At 44.4% G+C, this 16,529-nt stretch overlaps 1 protein-coding gene across 1 annotated transcript; it reads left to right on the top strand.

Moving 5' to 3' along the window:
• Positions 1 to 12,881: 12,881 nt before the first annotated feature.
• Positions 12,882 to 15,418, top strand: LOC139018027 (calcitonin gene-related peptide 1-like). The gene is made up of 5 exons (XM_070426666.1): positions 12,882 to 12,964; positions 13,601 to 13,695; positions 14,397 to 14,516; positions 14,804 to 14,961; positions 15,277 to 15,418. Exons 2-4 carry the CDS (start codon positions 13,610 to 13,612, stop codon positions 14,931 to 14,933), a joined length of 336 nt encoding a protein of 111 aa, XP_070282767.1. The 5' UTR covers positions 12,882 to 12,964; positions 13,601 to 13,609; the 3' UTR covers positions 14,934 to 14,961; positions 15,277 to 15,418.
• The last annotated feature ends 1,111 nt before the right edge of the window (positions 15,419 to 16,529 follow it).

The following is a 16,529-nucleotide window of genomic DNA, read 5'->3' as shown; positions in this document are numbered from 1 at the left end:
GATGTGGAGAAAAGGGAATCCTAGTTCACTGTTAGTGGGAATGTAGACTGGTGCAACCATTACGGGAAACAATATGGAATTTCCTCAAAAAATTAAATACGGAACTGCCATTTGACCCAGTGATCCCACTTCTAGGTATATATCCTAAGAAGTGCAAAACACCAGTCAGAAAGAATGTATGCACCCCTATGTCATAGCAGCACAATTTACAATAGCTAAGATCTGAAAACAGCCCAAGTGCCCATCAGTAGATGAGTGGATAAAAAAGTGGTGGTACATTTATACCATGGAATACTATGAAGCAGTAAAAAAGATGAATCTCTTTTTCTTTTTTTAAATATATTTTATTGATTTTCTACAGAGAGGAAGGGGGAGAGATAGAGAGCTAGAAACATCGATGAGAGAGAAACATCGATCAGCTGCCTCCTGCACATCTCCCATTGGGGATGTGCCCGCAACCCAGGTACATGCCCCTGACCGGAATCGAACCTGGGACCTTTCAGTCCGCAGGCCAACGCTCTATCCACTGAGCCAAACCGGTTTCGGCGAGACGAATCTCTTACCCTTTGGGACAGCATGGAAGGACCTTGAGAGTATCACACTAAGTGAAATAAGTCAGTTAGAGAAAGACAAGTATCACATGATCACACTCATATGTGGAATCTAAGTAACAAAATAAACTGACAAATAGAGTGGATGCAGAGACATGGAAGCATGGAACAGAATGCGGAATCTCAGAGGGAAGGGGGGGAAGGTGGGTTGGTGGGAGGTAATCAACAAAAGACCTTGTATGCATATATACATAACCCATAGACACAGACAATAGGGTACTAAAGGCCTGGGGTGCGAGGTGGGGGCAGGCTTTAGGGGTCAATGGGGGAAAATGGGAGACATTTGTAATACTTTCAATAATAAAGAATTATTTTTTTTAAAAAAGTTCCCACAAACCTCAAAAACACACACACATACACAAAAACAAAACATCAATGATAAGAGAGAATCATTGATCGTCTGCTTCCTGCACACCCCCTACTGGGGACTGAGCCCGCAAGTTGAGCATGTGCCCTTGAGCAGAATCGAACCTGGGACCCTTTAGCTCTCAGGCTGATGCTCTATCCACTGAGCCAAACCAGCTAGGGCCCATGTTCTCATTTTAACTGAAGGTTTTCTGTGGCTTGCCTTTATTGGTACTGAAGAGAATTTAGGAATTCACTGCTTACGTGTGTTTGACAACTGCTTAAAGGTGTGCTGAGGACAAGTGGCCTAGGCTGGTTGATTGATTGTGCACAAACTTCAAGGAAATTTGCCGGGAAAAAGGAACTTGATTTCTACTCATCTCCTCAAAGCCCTATTATTCAGTGACACACTCCTCACAAGATTGCAGTCTGGGTCACTGGGCACCTCCCTCATCATGGACTTTGCACCATGACTGTGCCTCCTGAGAGGAACTATAAAATCACTCACTCACCAGGTGTCCTTTGCACACCTCCTTTAAAGCAGACAAAGCTGAGAAGAAATGACTAAGAAAATAGCCTTTGGATACTGAAATAGGGGTCACAGCAATTCATTACAGCCATCGTGATCATTACTAAGTTCTCACTGAATGCCTACAGGCTTCTTTCTATTCGTTTTCCAAGCTATCGTTATAAAAGCTATTGTTAAAAAAGATCATGAAGGAGGATTCTGGGAGAATGGTGGGATAAAAAGTACCAGGTATCGCCCTAACCCAGGGGTGGGCAAACTTTTTGACTCGAGGGCCACAATGGGTTCTTAAACTGGACCGGAGGGCCGGAATAAAAGCATGGATGGAGTGTTTGTGTGAACTAATATAAATTCAAAGTAAACATCATTACATAAAAGGGTACGGTCTTTTTTTTTTTTTTTAGTTTTATTCATTTCAAATGGGCCGGATCCGGCCCACGGCCGTAGTTTGCCCACGCTGCCCTAAACAGTTTGGCTCAGTGGATAGACCGTCAGCCTGCAGACTCAAGGGTCCCAGGTTTGATTCTGGTCAAGGGCATGTACCTTGGTTGCGGGCACATCCCCAGTAGGGAGTGTGCAGGAGGCGGCTGATGGATGTTTCTCTCTCATCGATGTTTCTACCTCTCTATCCCTCTTCCTTCCTCTCTGTAAAAAAATCAATAAAATATATATATTTTAAAAGTACCAGGTATCTGTCTCCCCACTTAGCCAACAACTGCACTTGTAAACCTGTCAAATGCAATTATTTTTGAACTCTGGAGAGTATTGAAGGCTACTAACTTCCAAGAGAAGACTTGGACTAAAAATTGCAGCTAATTTTGGCCAATTCCAACTCTTAGGACTATAAGAGTTGGATCCCATATAGCTATGGGTTCTCCACCCCAGCCAAGTGGCAGTTAGATGTGCATGTGTTCCTGGACAGCTTGCAAACAGTGTGTGGAAGCCAGGGTGAATCAAAGGGACCTTGTCCTTCAAATATCTAGGATCTGTGTGTGCTCTGACTGTGGATTGCTGCTTTAATCACAGAGGTTCAGCCAAGGGGAGGGTCTGATGGCTATTGTTGCTGCATCTCCCCATTGTTGCAAGCCCCTCCCCTCTGCTAGGAGTGATGGGCAGCGTATTTACAGGGCCAGTACTCCTTTTCTCCCCCTTTCATTTTTCTCTTTTTTCCCAGGGGAAAAAGACATTAAAAAACAACTGCATATACAGGGTTAATTGGAAATAATCACATATGTACAGGGCAAGTCTGAGAAAAGACCTGAGAAAAACTGAAGTTTACACCTCAGATTTACCCTCAGCACAGAGAAAATCCTGAGGGGCAGGGTTCAGGTTTGGCATACATCTAGGGACCTATCTGCTTTTGATGAACATGAACCAGTGGATGCTATCTTTGTGTTTCCCCTCTTCCTTGACCACACGTATCTCACAGAAAGGAGCTTATACATTCATCTGTAGCCCCAATTTTGTGACTACTGCCCAGGGGACACCTCCAGATCTCCTGGTCTGGTGGCCAGTAGGGCTTATGCTTTGGACTGTCTATGTTTGCCTACTTTAAAAGCTGCTGCCCAAGTGTCTGGTTTCTAATTAGCCTGAATCTAGATGCTGACTGAAAACTTATTTGAAGAAGTAATGACTGAAGACTTCCCTAACTTGGAGAAAAAAAGCAGACATGCTGATTCAGGAAGGCTGGCGATTTCCAAATATGATGAACCCAAAGAGACCCACAGCAAGACACATCATAATCAAAATGTCAAATGTTAAAGACAAGGAGAGAATCTTAAAAGCAGCACAAATGAAACTGGGCTGCTATTTTACACCATACACAAAAAATTAACTCAAAATGGATTAAAGACTTGAATGTGAGACCTGAAACCATAAAACTTCCAGAAAAACATAGGTAGTAGGTTCTTGAGTTGTGGCAATAATCAATAAGTTTTTGGATCAGACACCAAAGAACAGGCAAGCAGAGCAAAATTCAACAAGTGGAGAATACATCAAACTGAAAGATTCTGCACAACAAAAGAAACCATTACCAAAATGTAAGTCAACCTACTAATGGGAGAAAATATCGGCACACTATACATCTTATAAGGGGTTAATATCCAAAATATAGAAAACTCATACAACTCAATAACAACAATAAAAAGAACAATTCAATTCAAAATAGTCAGAGGATCTGAATAGACATTTTTCTTAGAAAAAGACATACAGATGGCCAATAGGTACACGAAAAAGTGCTCAATATCACTAGTCATCAGGGCAATACAAATTGTAACCACAATGACATATCATTTCATACCTCTTAGAATGGCTATTGTCAAAAAGATAAGATATAACAAGTGTTGATGAGGATGTGGAGAGAAGGAAATCTTTGTACACTGTTAGTAGGAATGAAAATTGGTGCAGCCACTATGGAAAACAGTATGGAATTTTCTCAAGATATTAAAAACAGAACTTCTATATAATTTATCAATTCCACTTCTGGGTATTTATCCAAAGAAAACAAAAGCACTATCTCAAAAAGATATCTGTACCCCAATGTTCATCACACCATTATTTACAGTAACCAAGACAAGGAAACAACCTGTGTCCGTTGATACATGAATGGATAAAGAAGTGTCATATATATAATAAAATGTATTCAGTCATAAAAATAAATGAAATCTTGCCATTTGTGACAATATGGATGATCCTTGAGGGCATTATGCTAAGTGGAATAAGTCAGGCAGTTGTAAATACAGGGAACCTATTGGTGATTGCCAGAGGTGTGGGGAGGGGAGGTGGGCAGAATGGGTAAAGGGGGTCAAAAGGTACAAACTTCCAGTTATGAAATAAATCAATTATGGGATGTAATGTCCAGCATGGTGACAATCTATAATAATAAAAGCATAATATGCTAATTAGACTGAACAACTGAACGACCTCCCAGACGTCCCTCCAGATGACCTTCCAGACCAAGCCAGGGCTGCGAGGGCCAAGCCCCTTGCATAAATTTTGTGCATCGGGTCTCTAGTAGTTAATAATACTGTATTACATGTTTGAAAGTTGTTGAGAGAGATCTAAAAATTTGCATCACAAAACTTACTACAAAGCTACAGTAATCAAAACTGGTACTGACATATGGATAGACTTATAGACCATTGGTTTAGATAAAAGAGCTAAGAAATATATTTTTGTATTCGTATGTTAAAATGACTTTTGAGAGGGTGTGAAGACCATTCAATGGGGGAAAGGACCGTTTTCAACAAATGGTGCTGAGAAAATGATGTTCACATGCAAAAAAGATTAAGTTGTACCTTTAACTAACACTATAGAAAAAATTAACTCAAGCCCAGCCAGTAAGGCTCAGTGGTTGAGCATCAACCTATGACTCAGGAGGTCACGGTTCGATTCCCAGTCAGGGTACATGCCTGGTTTATGGGTTCGATCGCTAGTGTGGGGCATACAGGAGGCAGCCAATCAATGATTCTCTTTCATCATTGATGTTTCTATCTCTCTCTCCCTTTCCCTTCCTCTCAGAAATCAATAAAAATATATATTTTTAAAAAGGATGGAAATTTTAACATATGTTCCAGCATGGATGAATCTTGAGGACATTATACTAATTGAAAGAAGATAGTAAAAAAAAAAAAGAAAGACAAATACTGTATGACCCCACTTACATGAAGTACTTTAAGTACTCAAAATCACAGAGACAGAAAGGAGTGTGGTGGTTGCCGGGACTGGGAGCAAGAGGAATGGTGAATTATTGTTTTATGTGCATAGAGTTTCCATTACACAAGACAAAAAGAGTCCTGGAGATAGATAGTGGTGATGGTTGCAAAATATTAGAAATGTATTTCATATCACTGATCTGTACACTTAAAAATGATCAATAAAAACAATGATCAAGATGGTAAATTTTATATTATGTATATTTTACACAAAATAATTGTAGAAAAAACCCTTGCTAAACTTAAATAAAAGAATCATGAATTATCAGGTGATCACTTCCTAAGGTATATAAATGTGTAATCACTACGTTGTACACCTGAAACGGATACACTATTGTATGCCAACTATAATTGAAAAATAAATTTTAAAAAATCACAAAGATAAATAAGATCATGATGTTCCTGACCATTTCTCTTAAGTGCTTACTCAGGATCTATTTTCTCTGTGTTTACACATAATTCTGACAAGCTTTGTTTCTGTTCTCTTAAGAACAGGTGAATTGAGCAGGTGACCACAAAGACTGTTTATATAGTTTCTGATCAGTATTTACACTTTCTCATTTACATATAGGCTCGTTATTTCCATACCATTATTCTTAGTTTGTTTTTGCTTTGTTGCTTGTTTCACTGTATACCAAATGAAAATGCAAGTGGGTGAATTGTTGTTAAATAACAATTAAAAATGACACCAGTGAAATAAGTCAGAGAAAGACAAATATCACATATATGTGGAATCTAATGAACATAATAAACTGACGAACAAAATAGGTCCAGAGGCATGGATGCATGGCACAGACTGTTATATCTTAGAGGTGGGGTTGGGGGTGGGTGGGAGATGGGAAGAGATTAACCACAGAACTGATATACATATATCCATACCCAGTGGGCAGACAATAGTGTGGTAAAGGCCTGAGGTGAGGCAGGAGCTGGGAATGGGGCAAAGGCGATGGGGGAGAATTGTGGGACATCTGTAACATTGTCAACAACAACAACAAAACTAGTGTTTGAAAAATAAATTAAAAAACAACAAAGTTAAAAGAAATTAGAAAAAAATGACATCAGCAAGAAGTGATAGTTGACAACCTGATGGGAAGAAATGGAATTGATTAAGCATAAAATTATATATCTATTAGACATCAAAAAAATGGACAGGGTGATATCATTGAGTTTGGAGCTATTGGGCCTAGATGTCTTATACCCCTAAAGCAGCACTGCATTCATGCCAACACATTAAGTGATATTTTTATGATAGTGTCAATGAATCTGTAACCAAACCCAAGTTCACATGTCTGACTCCCTGTGAAACCAGTCACTAAAGCATTGAGTAGAGGCAGCCAAACCAGAAGACAGAAAGAGCCATAAAGCTTACCTACAGTTAATAACTAAGTTTCTACATTTCTATTGTTAGCTTTATTTTTAACCGTTTAGATAAGCTATGGCTTCAATCCCCACCGTCTTTTGTTCATTTCCATTCTTAAGGGATATGGGGTAGTGACTGGTCTAGCTACTTCTTACTGGAACGGGGCAAAGTTCCAGATTAGAAGAATGGATTAGGTATTACATATGTGTCCTTATCCCACCTGCCCTCCCTCCCCCCCCCCCCCAACTCATGTCCTCACCCCCCTGGTGTCTGTGTCCATTGGTTAGGCTTATATGCATGCATACAAGTCCTTTGGTTGATCTCTCCCCCTTACCCCCACCCTCCCCTACCTTCCCTCTGAGGTTTGACGGTCTGATTGATGCTTCTCTTCTTTGGATCTGTTTTTGTTCATCAGTTTATGTTGTTCATTATTTTCCACAGATGAGTGAGATCATGTGATATTTATCTTTCTCTAACTGGCTTATTTTGCTTAGCATAATGCTCTCCAGTTCCATCCATGCTGTTGCAAATGGTAAGAGTTCCTTCGTTTTTACAGCAGAGTAGTACTCCATTGTGTAGATGTACCACCATTTTTTAATCCACTCATTTGCTGATGGGCACTTAGGCTGTTTCCAAATCTTAGCTATGGTAAATTGTGCTGCTATGAACATAGGGATGCATATATCCGTTCTGATTGGTGTTTCTAATTTCTTGGGATATATTCCTAGAAGTGGGATCACTGGGCCAAATGGGAGTTTCATTTTTAGTTTTTTGAGGAAACTCCATACTATTCTTCACAGTGGCTGCACCAGTCTGCATTCCCACCAGCAGTGCACGAGGGTTCCTTTTTCTCCACATCCTCTCCAGCACTTGTCATTTGTTGATTTGTTGATGATAGCCATTCTGACAGGTGTGAGATGTTACCTCATTGTCGTTTTGATTTGCATCTCTCAGATGATTAGTGACTTTGAGCATGTTTTCATATATTTCTTGGCCTTCCTTATGTCCTCTTTCGAAAAGTATCTATTTATATTTAGGTCCATTGCCCATTTTTTGATTGGGTTGTTTATCTTCCTTTTGTTATGTTGTATGAATTCCCTAATTTTTGGCATTTTAATGATGATGTGTGTGGATGTGGGCCTATTCGGGTTCTTCTTGCTTGGGGTTTTCTGTGCCTCCTGAACTTGTGTGACTTTTTCCTTTACTAGGTTAGGGAAGTTTTCCACTATTATTTCTTCAAACACCTTCTCTATGCCTTTTTCCCTTTCTGTCTCTTCTGGCATATCTGCTATTCGAATATTGTTATGCTTCATGTTGTCCCACAGCTCCCTTAAGCTGTTCTCCTGTTTGTTTTTTTTTATTGTTTTTTCTTTTGTGGTTCTCTGATAAGAATATTTTTTCAACCCTGTCTTCTAATTCACTGATTCTGTCCTCAGCTTCCCCTAATCTGCTGTGTATTCCCTCCAATGTGTTCTTGCTATGTCTCTTGGCCATTTGTATGTCTTCTCTTTGAAGTGCCTATTTAGGTCTTCTGCCCATTTTTTGATTGTTTGCCTTTTGTTGATTTGCATGAGTACTTTATATATTTAGGATATTAACCCCTCCTCAGATGTATCATTGGAAAATATGCTCTCCCAAATAGTGAGTTCTCTTTTCATTTTGATGCTGATTTCTTTTGCTGTGCAGCTTTTTATTTTGATGTACTCCCATTTGTTTATTTTCCCCTTGTTTCCCTCTTAAAAAATCACACACACATTAGCAACAGGCATAATTTATTGAATAGTATCTGAGCATTCTTCTTACAGTCAATCAAAGGTCATATCATTAAAGGACTTCCTTCCCTTTTTTTTTCTTCTTTTCTCTTCTCACTTAATTTTCTCTGCCTGTGTATCCTTAATTCTTTGCAATGAAATCTACTGAGGAGCTACTTTTGCAGGCTTAGGCTTATTCGGATCTTAAGCCAATCTCAGTTGAGGCAGCCTGAAAATCCCATTTCTCTTGTGCTAGGTGTTGTATCAGTGAAAATTTTGCTACATGAGATGTCTGATATTTTGTTGCCTATGTTTTCTTCAATGATTTTTATGGTGTCATGACTTACATTTAAGTCTTTTATCCATTTTGAGTTAAATAATTTTTTAATTAAAAAAAAAAAGAAACCCACACCTAAAAATATTTTCCTACACTAGGTTGTTTCCAACTAATCTTGATTCCGAGGTTTAAAGCTTATGAAATAAGATTGTTAAATCAAGGACCAAATAGTCAGTTGACAAATAGTCAATCAGTATTTTCATTGGTGTTGTTTGCTAGGTCATGCTCTGTTTAGGGCTGAAGTTTGGAGAAGTTTCAGAGATAGCTGGACTCAGTCAAAAGAACCCATATATGCCAAGGTCTAAACTTCCCTGAGTTCATTCAGTAAATCAGACATGGGCTCAGAGAGAAATGGTTTCACATTTCACACTGGGACACCCTTGTGTTTAGAAAAAACAAAAAAACAAAAACATCTTATTTCCCTGTTTCATCCCTGAAAACTTTTATCAGGAAACCTACTCTGCTGTGCCAGATAAATGGGAGGAGTCTCATTGCAATAAATGTTTGCCCTTGCAACTTCCCAATCCAAGCAGAATGCTGCTCTATTAAGTAGGTCCAGATTTTCAGCATGCTGGGATTAGAGCCTTTTAATAGCAGAGACTGGATGGTGAATATGCCACCATGAATTAGTTCCATTCATTCAACAGTGGTTAGTGCCTTCTTGTTTGAGAGATGTGGCCCTAAGTGCCAAATAAAAGGACTCTTAAAAAGACAACAAAAACAAACCTTGGCCCCTGCTCAGCAGGAAGTAAAGCTTGCTTGGGGAACTAGTTAATGTGAGCCCCTCCCTATTTGGAGAAGAACATTTAAGTAAAGCTTGAACTAGCACCTTCAGCCTTAGCTGGTTTGGCTCAATGGATAGAGCATCTGCCTGTGGACTAAAGGGTCCCCAGTTTGATTCCTGTCAAGAGCACATGCCCTGGTTGCAGGCTCCATCCTCAGTAGGGGGTATGCAGGAGGCAGCTTATCAATGATACTCTCTCATCATTGATGTTTCTATCTCTCCCTTCCTCTTTGAAATTAAAAAATATTTTAAAAAATAGCCCTAGCCTATTTGACTCAGTGGATAGAGCGTTGCCCTGCGGACCGAAGTGTCCTGGGACCGAAGGGTCCCGGGACTGAAGAGTCCCGTGTTCGATTCCGGTCAAGGGCACTACCTGGGTTGCAGGCTCCTCCCTGGTCCCTGGCCCTGGTCCAGGAATGTGCAGGAAGCAACTAATTGACTTGTTTCTCTCACAGCAATGTTTTTCTCTGTCTTTCCCTCTCTCTTCCACACTCTCTGAAAATCAATGGAAAAATATCCTCGGCGTGAGGATTAAAAATAATAACAACACCACCTTCTGAGTGCAGACCCTGATTCTTTTTTTAAATATATTTTTATTTACTTCAGAGAGAGAGAGAGAGAGAGAGAGAGAGATCAATGATAAGAGAGAATCATTGACTGGCTGCCTCCTGCACGCCACCCCCCCCCCCCCCTGGAGATCCAGCTGCAACCTGGACATATGCCCTTGACCAAAATCGAACCCGGGACCTTGCAGTCCCCAGGCTGACGCTGTATCCACTGAGCCAAACCACTCAGGGGCAGACCTTGATTCTTATGCTCCACTCCCCCAGTCATGGTAACCACCAAAGATTTCAGAGTGTGGGAGGACTGTTGGCTTTGACTGTTGAAGGCACACCTGGCCGCCAGGGGTGGGAGTTCTGAGGCAAGTGGCATGGCCATGAAATCAGCTTGCAGGGAAGTCAGTGTTGTTGCTCACCATTTTGCACTCCCCATCTCGCAGGTGAAAGCTCGGCAGGAAATGGCAACCCGGAGACACATACTCACCAATGATTTCAGGAGGTTCATATGTCAGAATGTCAGGTCTTGGAATGGAAGGAATTTTCCCAAAAGCACGTGGCACCTGAGAGCAAACGCTCACCTACAACTGTGGCAGCGCTCAATTCTAGCAAAATGGTGTCCACTGTGCCGCCCCTGCCAATCTGGCCCTGCAACTCTGCACCAAAAGCTGCACCAGCGCTTCGGACTCACTCTGCTGAGCCCCAAACCCAGGCTGGGTCCCAGCACCAGCAGATTATCTGCGTCTCAGCTCCAGGAGGGACTGCGTCCAGGACCCAACACACTGATCCCTGACCCTCCTTTGCTGCACTCTTTCCCTCTCCTCCCCGCGCCCTGCCGCTGTACCCAAGGGCGCACCTGGGTTCTAGGGAACAGTTGTTCCACATCTGGCTCCTGCAGCCCTGCCAGTACAGCCCTCCCATCTCCCATTTATTCCCTCGGGGCAGCGGCGCCCCATCACTTAAGACGGAGGAAAGTTTAAAAAGGGCATCTTGGAAGTTGGGTGTCCCCGCGCACGGAGGCCACCCACCTGGGAGGAGAGATGTGGAGCGAGGCAGGTGTGTCACAGGAATCGCTGCGGATCCCCGAGAGTGCGGACTAGTGTGAGGACTGCGGCTTTGGTCCCTCACAGCACATGTAGGGCTAGTTTCTCTCTGCCTCGAAACCGCCTAGATGGGGGTCCTTGCCTGTCCCCCAATAGCCCCGGGCACTTTTGCCGCGTTTGCCACCTTTGCCGCATTGGGAAACTCCATTAGCTCTAGCGCATCGCGTGCCGCACGCTCAGACCTGGGGATCCGGGAGACAGTGGGGAGTTCCTGGGGGTCTTGGGGACAGTGAGAAGGTTCTCTCTCTGCATGTTACCCGCTGAGAGCAGCAACTCAGGAGCGAGCAGGGACCCTCCAGGCGGGCTTGCCGCAAATAAAGCTCAGGGGACGGGGTCCTGCAACCAGCTGTACCCGGTGTGAGCGGGTCTAGGTGTTGTGGAGCCCGCTTATTCTTGCGAGTGCAGGTAGCGATGGTGCGCACAGGCTGCTGGCAGCCGGTATGTAAAGGTGTCCACAGGAGACACTGGGAGGCAGGCTTGGGGCAGACTGAGTGAACCCGGGTATATGGCCCCGGGTGCTGTCCCTGTGTCCCTTTTGCCAGTGCCATTGTTTGGGGGAGTCGCTTATGTTTGAAGAGAGGAATGGGTTTGTGGGAGGGGACGCGTGTGGCTGGAAGTGACAGTGAGCAATTGTCTCTGCAGGGATTCCCGTCAAGCCTGCCATGCTCTCTATTGGAGAACTGAAGTGCAGGGAATGCGCGTGTACGTTTGGCATGCGCGTGCAAGTCCGGAATGCGCGCGCACGTTCATATGTATGTGCCCGTCATGGATGTGTGTACAGTTGCAGTATGTGTGCGCAGGTCCCTTACGCCGAGGCAGGTCCGGAATTGCACGCCAATGGGGCACCTTGGCAAACAGCTGCCGGAAACAGGGGCAGCTGGGCAAATGGTCCTAACAGGCAGATGAGCAAAGGTGATGGATGGCGGGGTGGCAGAGGAGATTGCTGGGGCTGCTTGGCAGCTGGGGGAACATCGGTGCCTTGTACCTCCCTGCTGTGGCTGAGCGGGATATTGGTTGCCTTCTATCCACTTGAAGGACCACCCAGGGCAAATAAGGACTTCTGGTCAGTAGGTGGGTAATCAACATCTTAAGGAATCCCAGATGTGAGCCACGGAGCCCTTCCAGATCCCTACCTAGCTCGGAGCAGGCTCAGGCAAATTACTAATAACCACATTCCTTGATGACATTGGGTCCCCATTTTAAAGATGAGTGCATCGAGGCACTGAGAAGTCACTTGTCCTTAATCTTACCGCTCAGCCGGAATTGAATTCAGGCTGACAAAGTTCTTGCTCCCACAAGCTGCCCTACTTGCAGGAGATTCCAGCTGCCTGGATTAAACATCTTGCTGGGACCCAGAACCAAACCTGTAACGCATTAACCCTCTCACCCTCACTTGGATGAGGCTTGAAAGTCAGACTTGGGAGAGCCAGGCGTCCCTGTGATCCTGCACTCTGCCCTACAAGACTGCACCGCCGGGGATGGCGTGGGCTGCACATTCAAAACCGGATGAAACTGAACAGGTGAAATTTACAATGACGTCAAACTGTCCCCCAGTTCGTGGGTGTTTTCTGGTGCCCATCACTCCCCCTTCTTTCCATCAGTGACCTCAATGCAAATACGAGTGGGATGATCCTGATGGATGCTACAGGTTCTGGACGCAAGTGGGTGACACAATCCGTCTGAGGCACCGGATCCTTCTCCTCATTGGTTGCACGGTGCTCCTGGATTCCCCCTCCCCAGACCCAGAGCGGGAATAAGAGGAGCCGCTGGAGCTGGGAGAAAGCGGAGCGACTTCCCAGTTGGAGTGTCACTGCCACTTCCACGGAACACCTCCACTGCCGCTACCGCCACCTGCCGCCGCCACCACCTGCTGCCAGGTGAGTCCCCAAACTCCTGCTGTGGTGTTTGATTCTCTCTCTTCCTCTCTCCCCTTCCCTCTCTCTCCATTACTGTACCTCTTGGTCGATCCCCTGCCAGTCTCAAAGTCTCTCTCCACTTCTGTCTGGGTCTTTTTATCACACAATTTCTGTTAGTCTTTGCTTTATCCAGGTAATGCTGCGTCCAGGGACTCTGTGCTCCACTCTTCCCGTGCAGATCGGCTCTGGTCTAGCTGTGTTGCTGCAGTTGGAGTGTGCTTAGTCTCATCTCTGACGCTGGAGTTGGACTCCCGAAGAGCAGGATGCAGGAATAACTTTCTGGTCATGCCTAGTGGTTCCAGGGAAATTGGTTCGGAACCTGGGTCAGCGTGAGGGGTGGCAAATAGGCGCAACGGCAGTTTGAGTCCTGCAGCGTCCCAATTTAAGTCTCTGTTAAGCTTGGGGACTCTGCCGAAGTGTGGATCGGCTGAGCAGTAAAATGTGATCTTCAGTTTCTCAGAGATTTCAATTGCAGATATTTCCTTTCTACCTACACTCTCCCTCAACATCCCCTCACAGCCCTAAGTGTGAGCTCAGATCTGTGGGTTCATAAAACTTCAAACTGGTGGAGATGCTGACATGATTGTTCCTTTGCAGAGAGGCATCATGGGCTTTGGAAAATTCTTACCCTTCCTGGCTCTTGGCTTCTTGGTCCTGTACCAGGTGGGCATGATCCAGGCAGCACCATTCAGGTAAGACAGCCCTGAAAATAGCACGCTCTCCCCCCAGTGCCCCTGGGATCAAACAATTCTGTGATCTGAATTGTGGTGTGCTGAAAGGAGGTGAGGGGGGGGGGGTGCGGGGAGGGGGGGCACCCACCAAGAGGAGTGTATATTTTTTTCTGATATAAAGAATATCTGATATTCTTCATTGTAATGATATCTGATATTCTTTATTATAAATTTCATAGAATTCATTCAGTCTCATAGAATGATTTTGTTGGTTTTTACCAAAATTTTTATTTTGCTAATTCAACCAGGATCTCAGAAATGAATTGTATTCTAATCTACCTTTTTGGCCAATAAATTCATAGTTATGAAATCAATGTGAGCTGTTAATCTTTCTTACTCTTGTACAAATTTTATTCAATAAACTGGAACCATTTTTAGCTTTAGCACTACCTGTAAGTTTTCTCATTTAATTTTTAATATTGGCTATATGCAAAACGATGGTCACAAAATTTCTGACAAGTCCATCTTTCACAAGCCTACATGATCTGGACTCAGCACAGCACTGCTTGGAGGTCACACCAGTGCCTGGCTCCTGATGAGTCATGCCCTGTCCACTGGGAGCTGAGGTGGCCACTTCCTTAGGGGAAACCTAAGAACCAGGAATCCTGGGGAGGGGGCAGGAAGGACTCATAGCTTGTATTGGGCGTGCTATTTCTCCTCAGGTCTGCCGTGGAGGACAGCTCACTCAGTGAGGAGGAAGAGGACCTCCTTCTGGCTATCCTGGTGAAGGAGTTTATGAAGAAGATGGCCAGTGAGAAGGAGCAGGCTGCACTGGATTCCAGGTAAGGCTCCACACCTGCCCAGTAAGAACAGCTGTGCTAAGGAGAAGGCAAACACCTCCAGAAATCAGTGTTATAAACTCTCCATGAGGAGGTATCATGGCATTTTCCCAAATGGCCAATGATTATCTGGTGCGATAATTGTGTTCAACACAATTGAACACACTTAAGAGCAACACCTAAGGTTCACTGGTACCTTTCAGAACAGTAATGATTGCCCCATGGGAAGGCTTTGCCCCCACAAGCCTCTCACTGACAGGTCTTCTGTTTTTCTCCATCATATAAATCAGCTTCACTTCCCAGAAGAGATCCTGCAACACTGGCACCTGCCTGACCAATAAGCTTGCTGTGCTCTTGAGCAAGTCTGGAAGTGCTGCCCACGCCAAGGTGCTGCCCGCTACCATGTTCTCCCAGGGCTAAGGCCAAAGGAAGGGACCCCAGGAAGAAGGTGACTACTCTTGTACGGTTAGATGGGGGGGTGGGTGACTGGATATTACAGGGGTGCAGTCCACACTCTAACCTCCTTGGGCCCATGTGAGTGAAAAATCAACAAGGGAAAGTACCTAGAGAAGGACAGAGAGTCCCCACAGATGAAACCTGTAGATATGGGGTTTATTTCTGCTTTTTGTTGTTGTTTTGTTTTGTTTTGGTCCAGTGTTTCCCTATGACACTTGAATCATCTGTCAGGAAATATAGATGTTAATAACCTCACAATTAATAAGTAACTAAATTCTAACTTTTGTGTGTTTTTTTTTCCTCCTAGATGATGGAAGCTGAACCCTACCCACTTCTTTAAGTTTATCATAAAAACAATTGGAGAAATACATGATAAACACACATGTGCATGCTACTTAACATTGAAAAGACTCTGTCTTATTCAAAATAAATTAAATTTAACTGCATAATAAAGCTATTGCAAATCACCTGGTGTCTTTTATATTTTACTAGAGGCGATGCATGAGGAAGAGGGAGAGGAAAAGGGGGAGGGGAGGGAGGGAAGGGGAGAGGGAAAGGGAGGTGGGGGGGAAGGGGAGGGAGAGGTGAAGGGGAAGGGGAGGGGGGGAGCGGAGGGGGAGGGGGAGGGGAGGGAGAGGTGGAGGGGAAAGGTGAAGGGGAAGGGGAGGGGGAAGGAGAAGGGGAGGGGGAAGGGGAGGGAGAGGTGGAGGGGAGAGGTGAAGGGGAAGGGGAGGGGGAAGGGGAGAGGAGCGGAAGGGGAGGGGGAAGGGGAGGGGGAAGGGGAGAGGAGCGGAAGGGGTGGGGGAAGGGAAGGGGGGAGGGGGAGGTCGTTCCAGAAGGTTGTTCTGCCATCAGGTCTAATTAGCATATTAGCTCATTATAAAGGATTCTATATTCAATAAATATGCCAACATATATCATTGGCTTATCTGGTAACAAATCTGGGCACAGTCAGCCAACATGTTGATGTTGGCAATTCTGCCAAAACTCAGGGGAACATGAAATCACTGCACCCTGGGTGTCTGGGGACACACAGTAATGCTGAGCCTCAATGAAACTTTTTCTTTAAAGAAATCTTGTCATTTGTGAACTTCATAAAAAAAAAATACTTAAAAGGAAAAGGCGTCCCTCCTGCTATTTATGCTGTGGCCCCCCCCTCTCCCCCCGCCTCAGGGACTGTGAACAATTTGTTGATAAGGCTGACTCAAAGGAGACAAAGGCAACATGCTTGGGATGGGTCCTCAGCATCCTGTACCCTCGGGTTTAGTAAAATATCCCTTTGCATCTCCAAGAGACAATTCACATTGATTTTCAGAGTGCCCTGGTCCCCAGCTCCAAAGGACAAAGCTCTTCACTTCTCCTTAAATCAGGTTTGCCCTTACCCAGCCCTGCCTCCCCCCCTCCCCCATAGGAACGCCCCTTCCCAAATGCCCCATAGCCTGCAAAGCCTTTTAGAAACAATGTCTTGGAGTTAGAAATGGGATCACAGCCTGGCAGACCTAGAAAGGTCATTAGAGGTCACCAGTGCAGAGAAGAAAAGTACACTGCTTAAGGTCCTGC

The sequence above is a fragment of the Myotis yumanensis genome, unplaced genomic scaffold (assembly GCF_028538775.1).
Source record: "Myotis yumanensis isolate MYYU_CA2020_CCGP unplaced genomic scaffold, mMyoYum1.0.hap1 SCAF_10, whole genome shotgun sequence".
Classification (NCBI taxonomy): Eukaryota; Metazoa; Chordata; class Mammalia; order Chiroptera; family Vespertilionidae; genus Myotis; species Myotis yumanensis.
The sequence above is the reverse complement of the archived record's forward strand: the minus strand, read 5'-3'. Positions and strand labels throughout refer to the sequence as shown.

Excerpts from the sequence above, each read along its gene's own strand:
- LOC139018027 (XM_070426666.1), top strand. The coding sequence starts at position 13,610 with ATGGGCTTTGGAAAATTCTTACCCTTCCTGGCTCTTGGCTTCTTGGTC. Across the intron at positions 13,696-14,396 it reads ATCCAGGCAGCACCATTCAG|GTCTGCCGTGGAGGACAGCT; the intron begins GTAAGACAGCCC and ends ATTTCTCCTCAG. Across the intron at positions 14,517-14,803 it reads CAGGCTGCACTGGATTCCAG|CTTCACTTCCCAGAAGAGAT; the intron begins GTAAGGCTCCAC and ends CATATAAATCAG.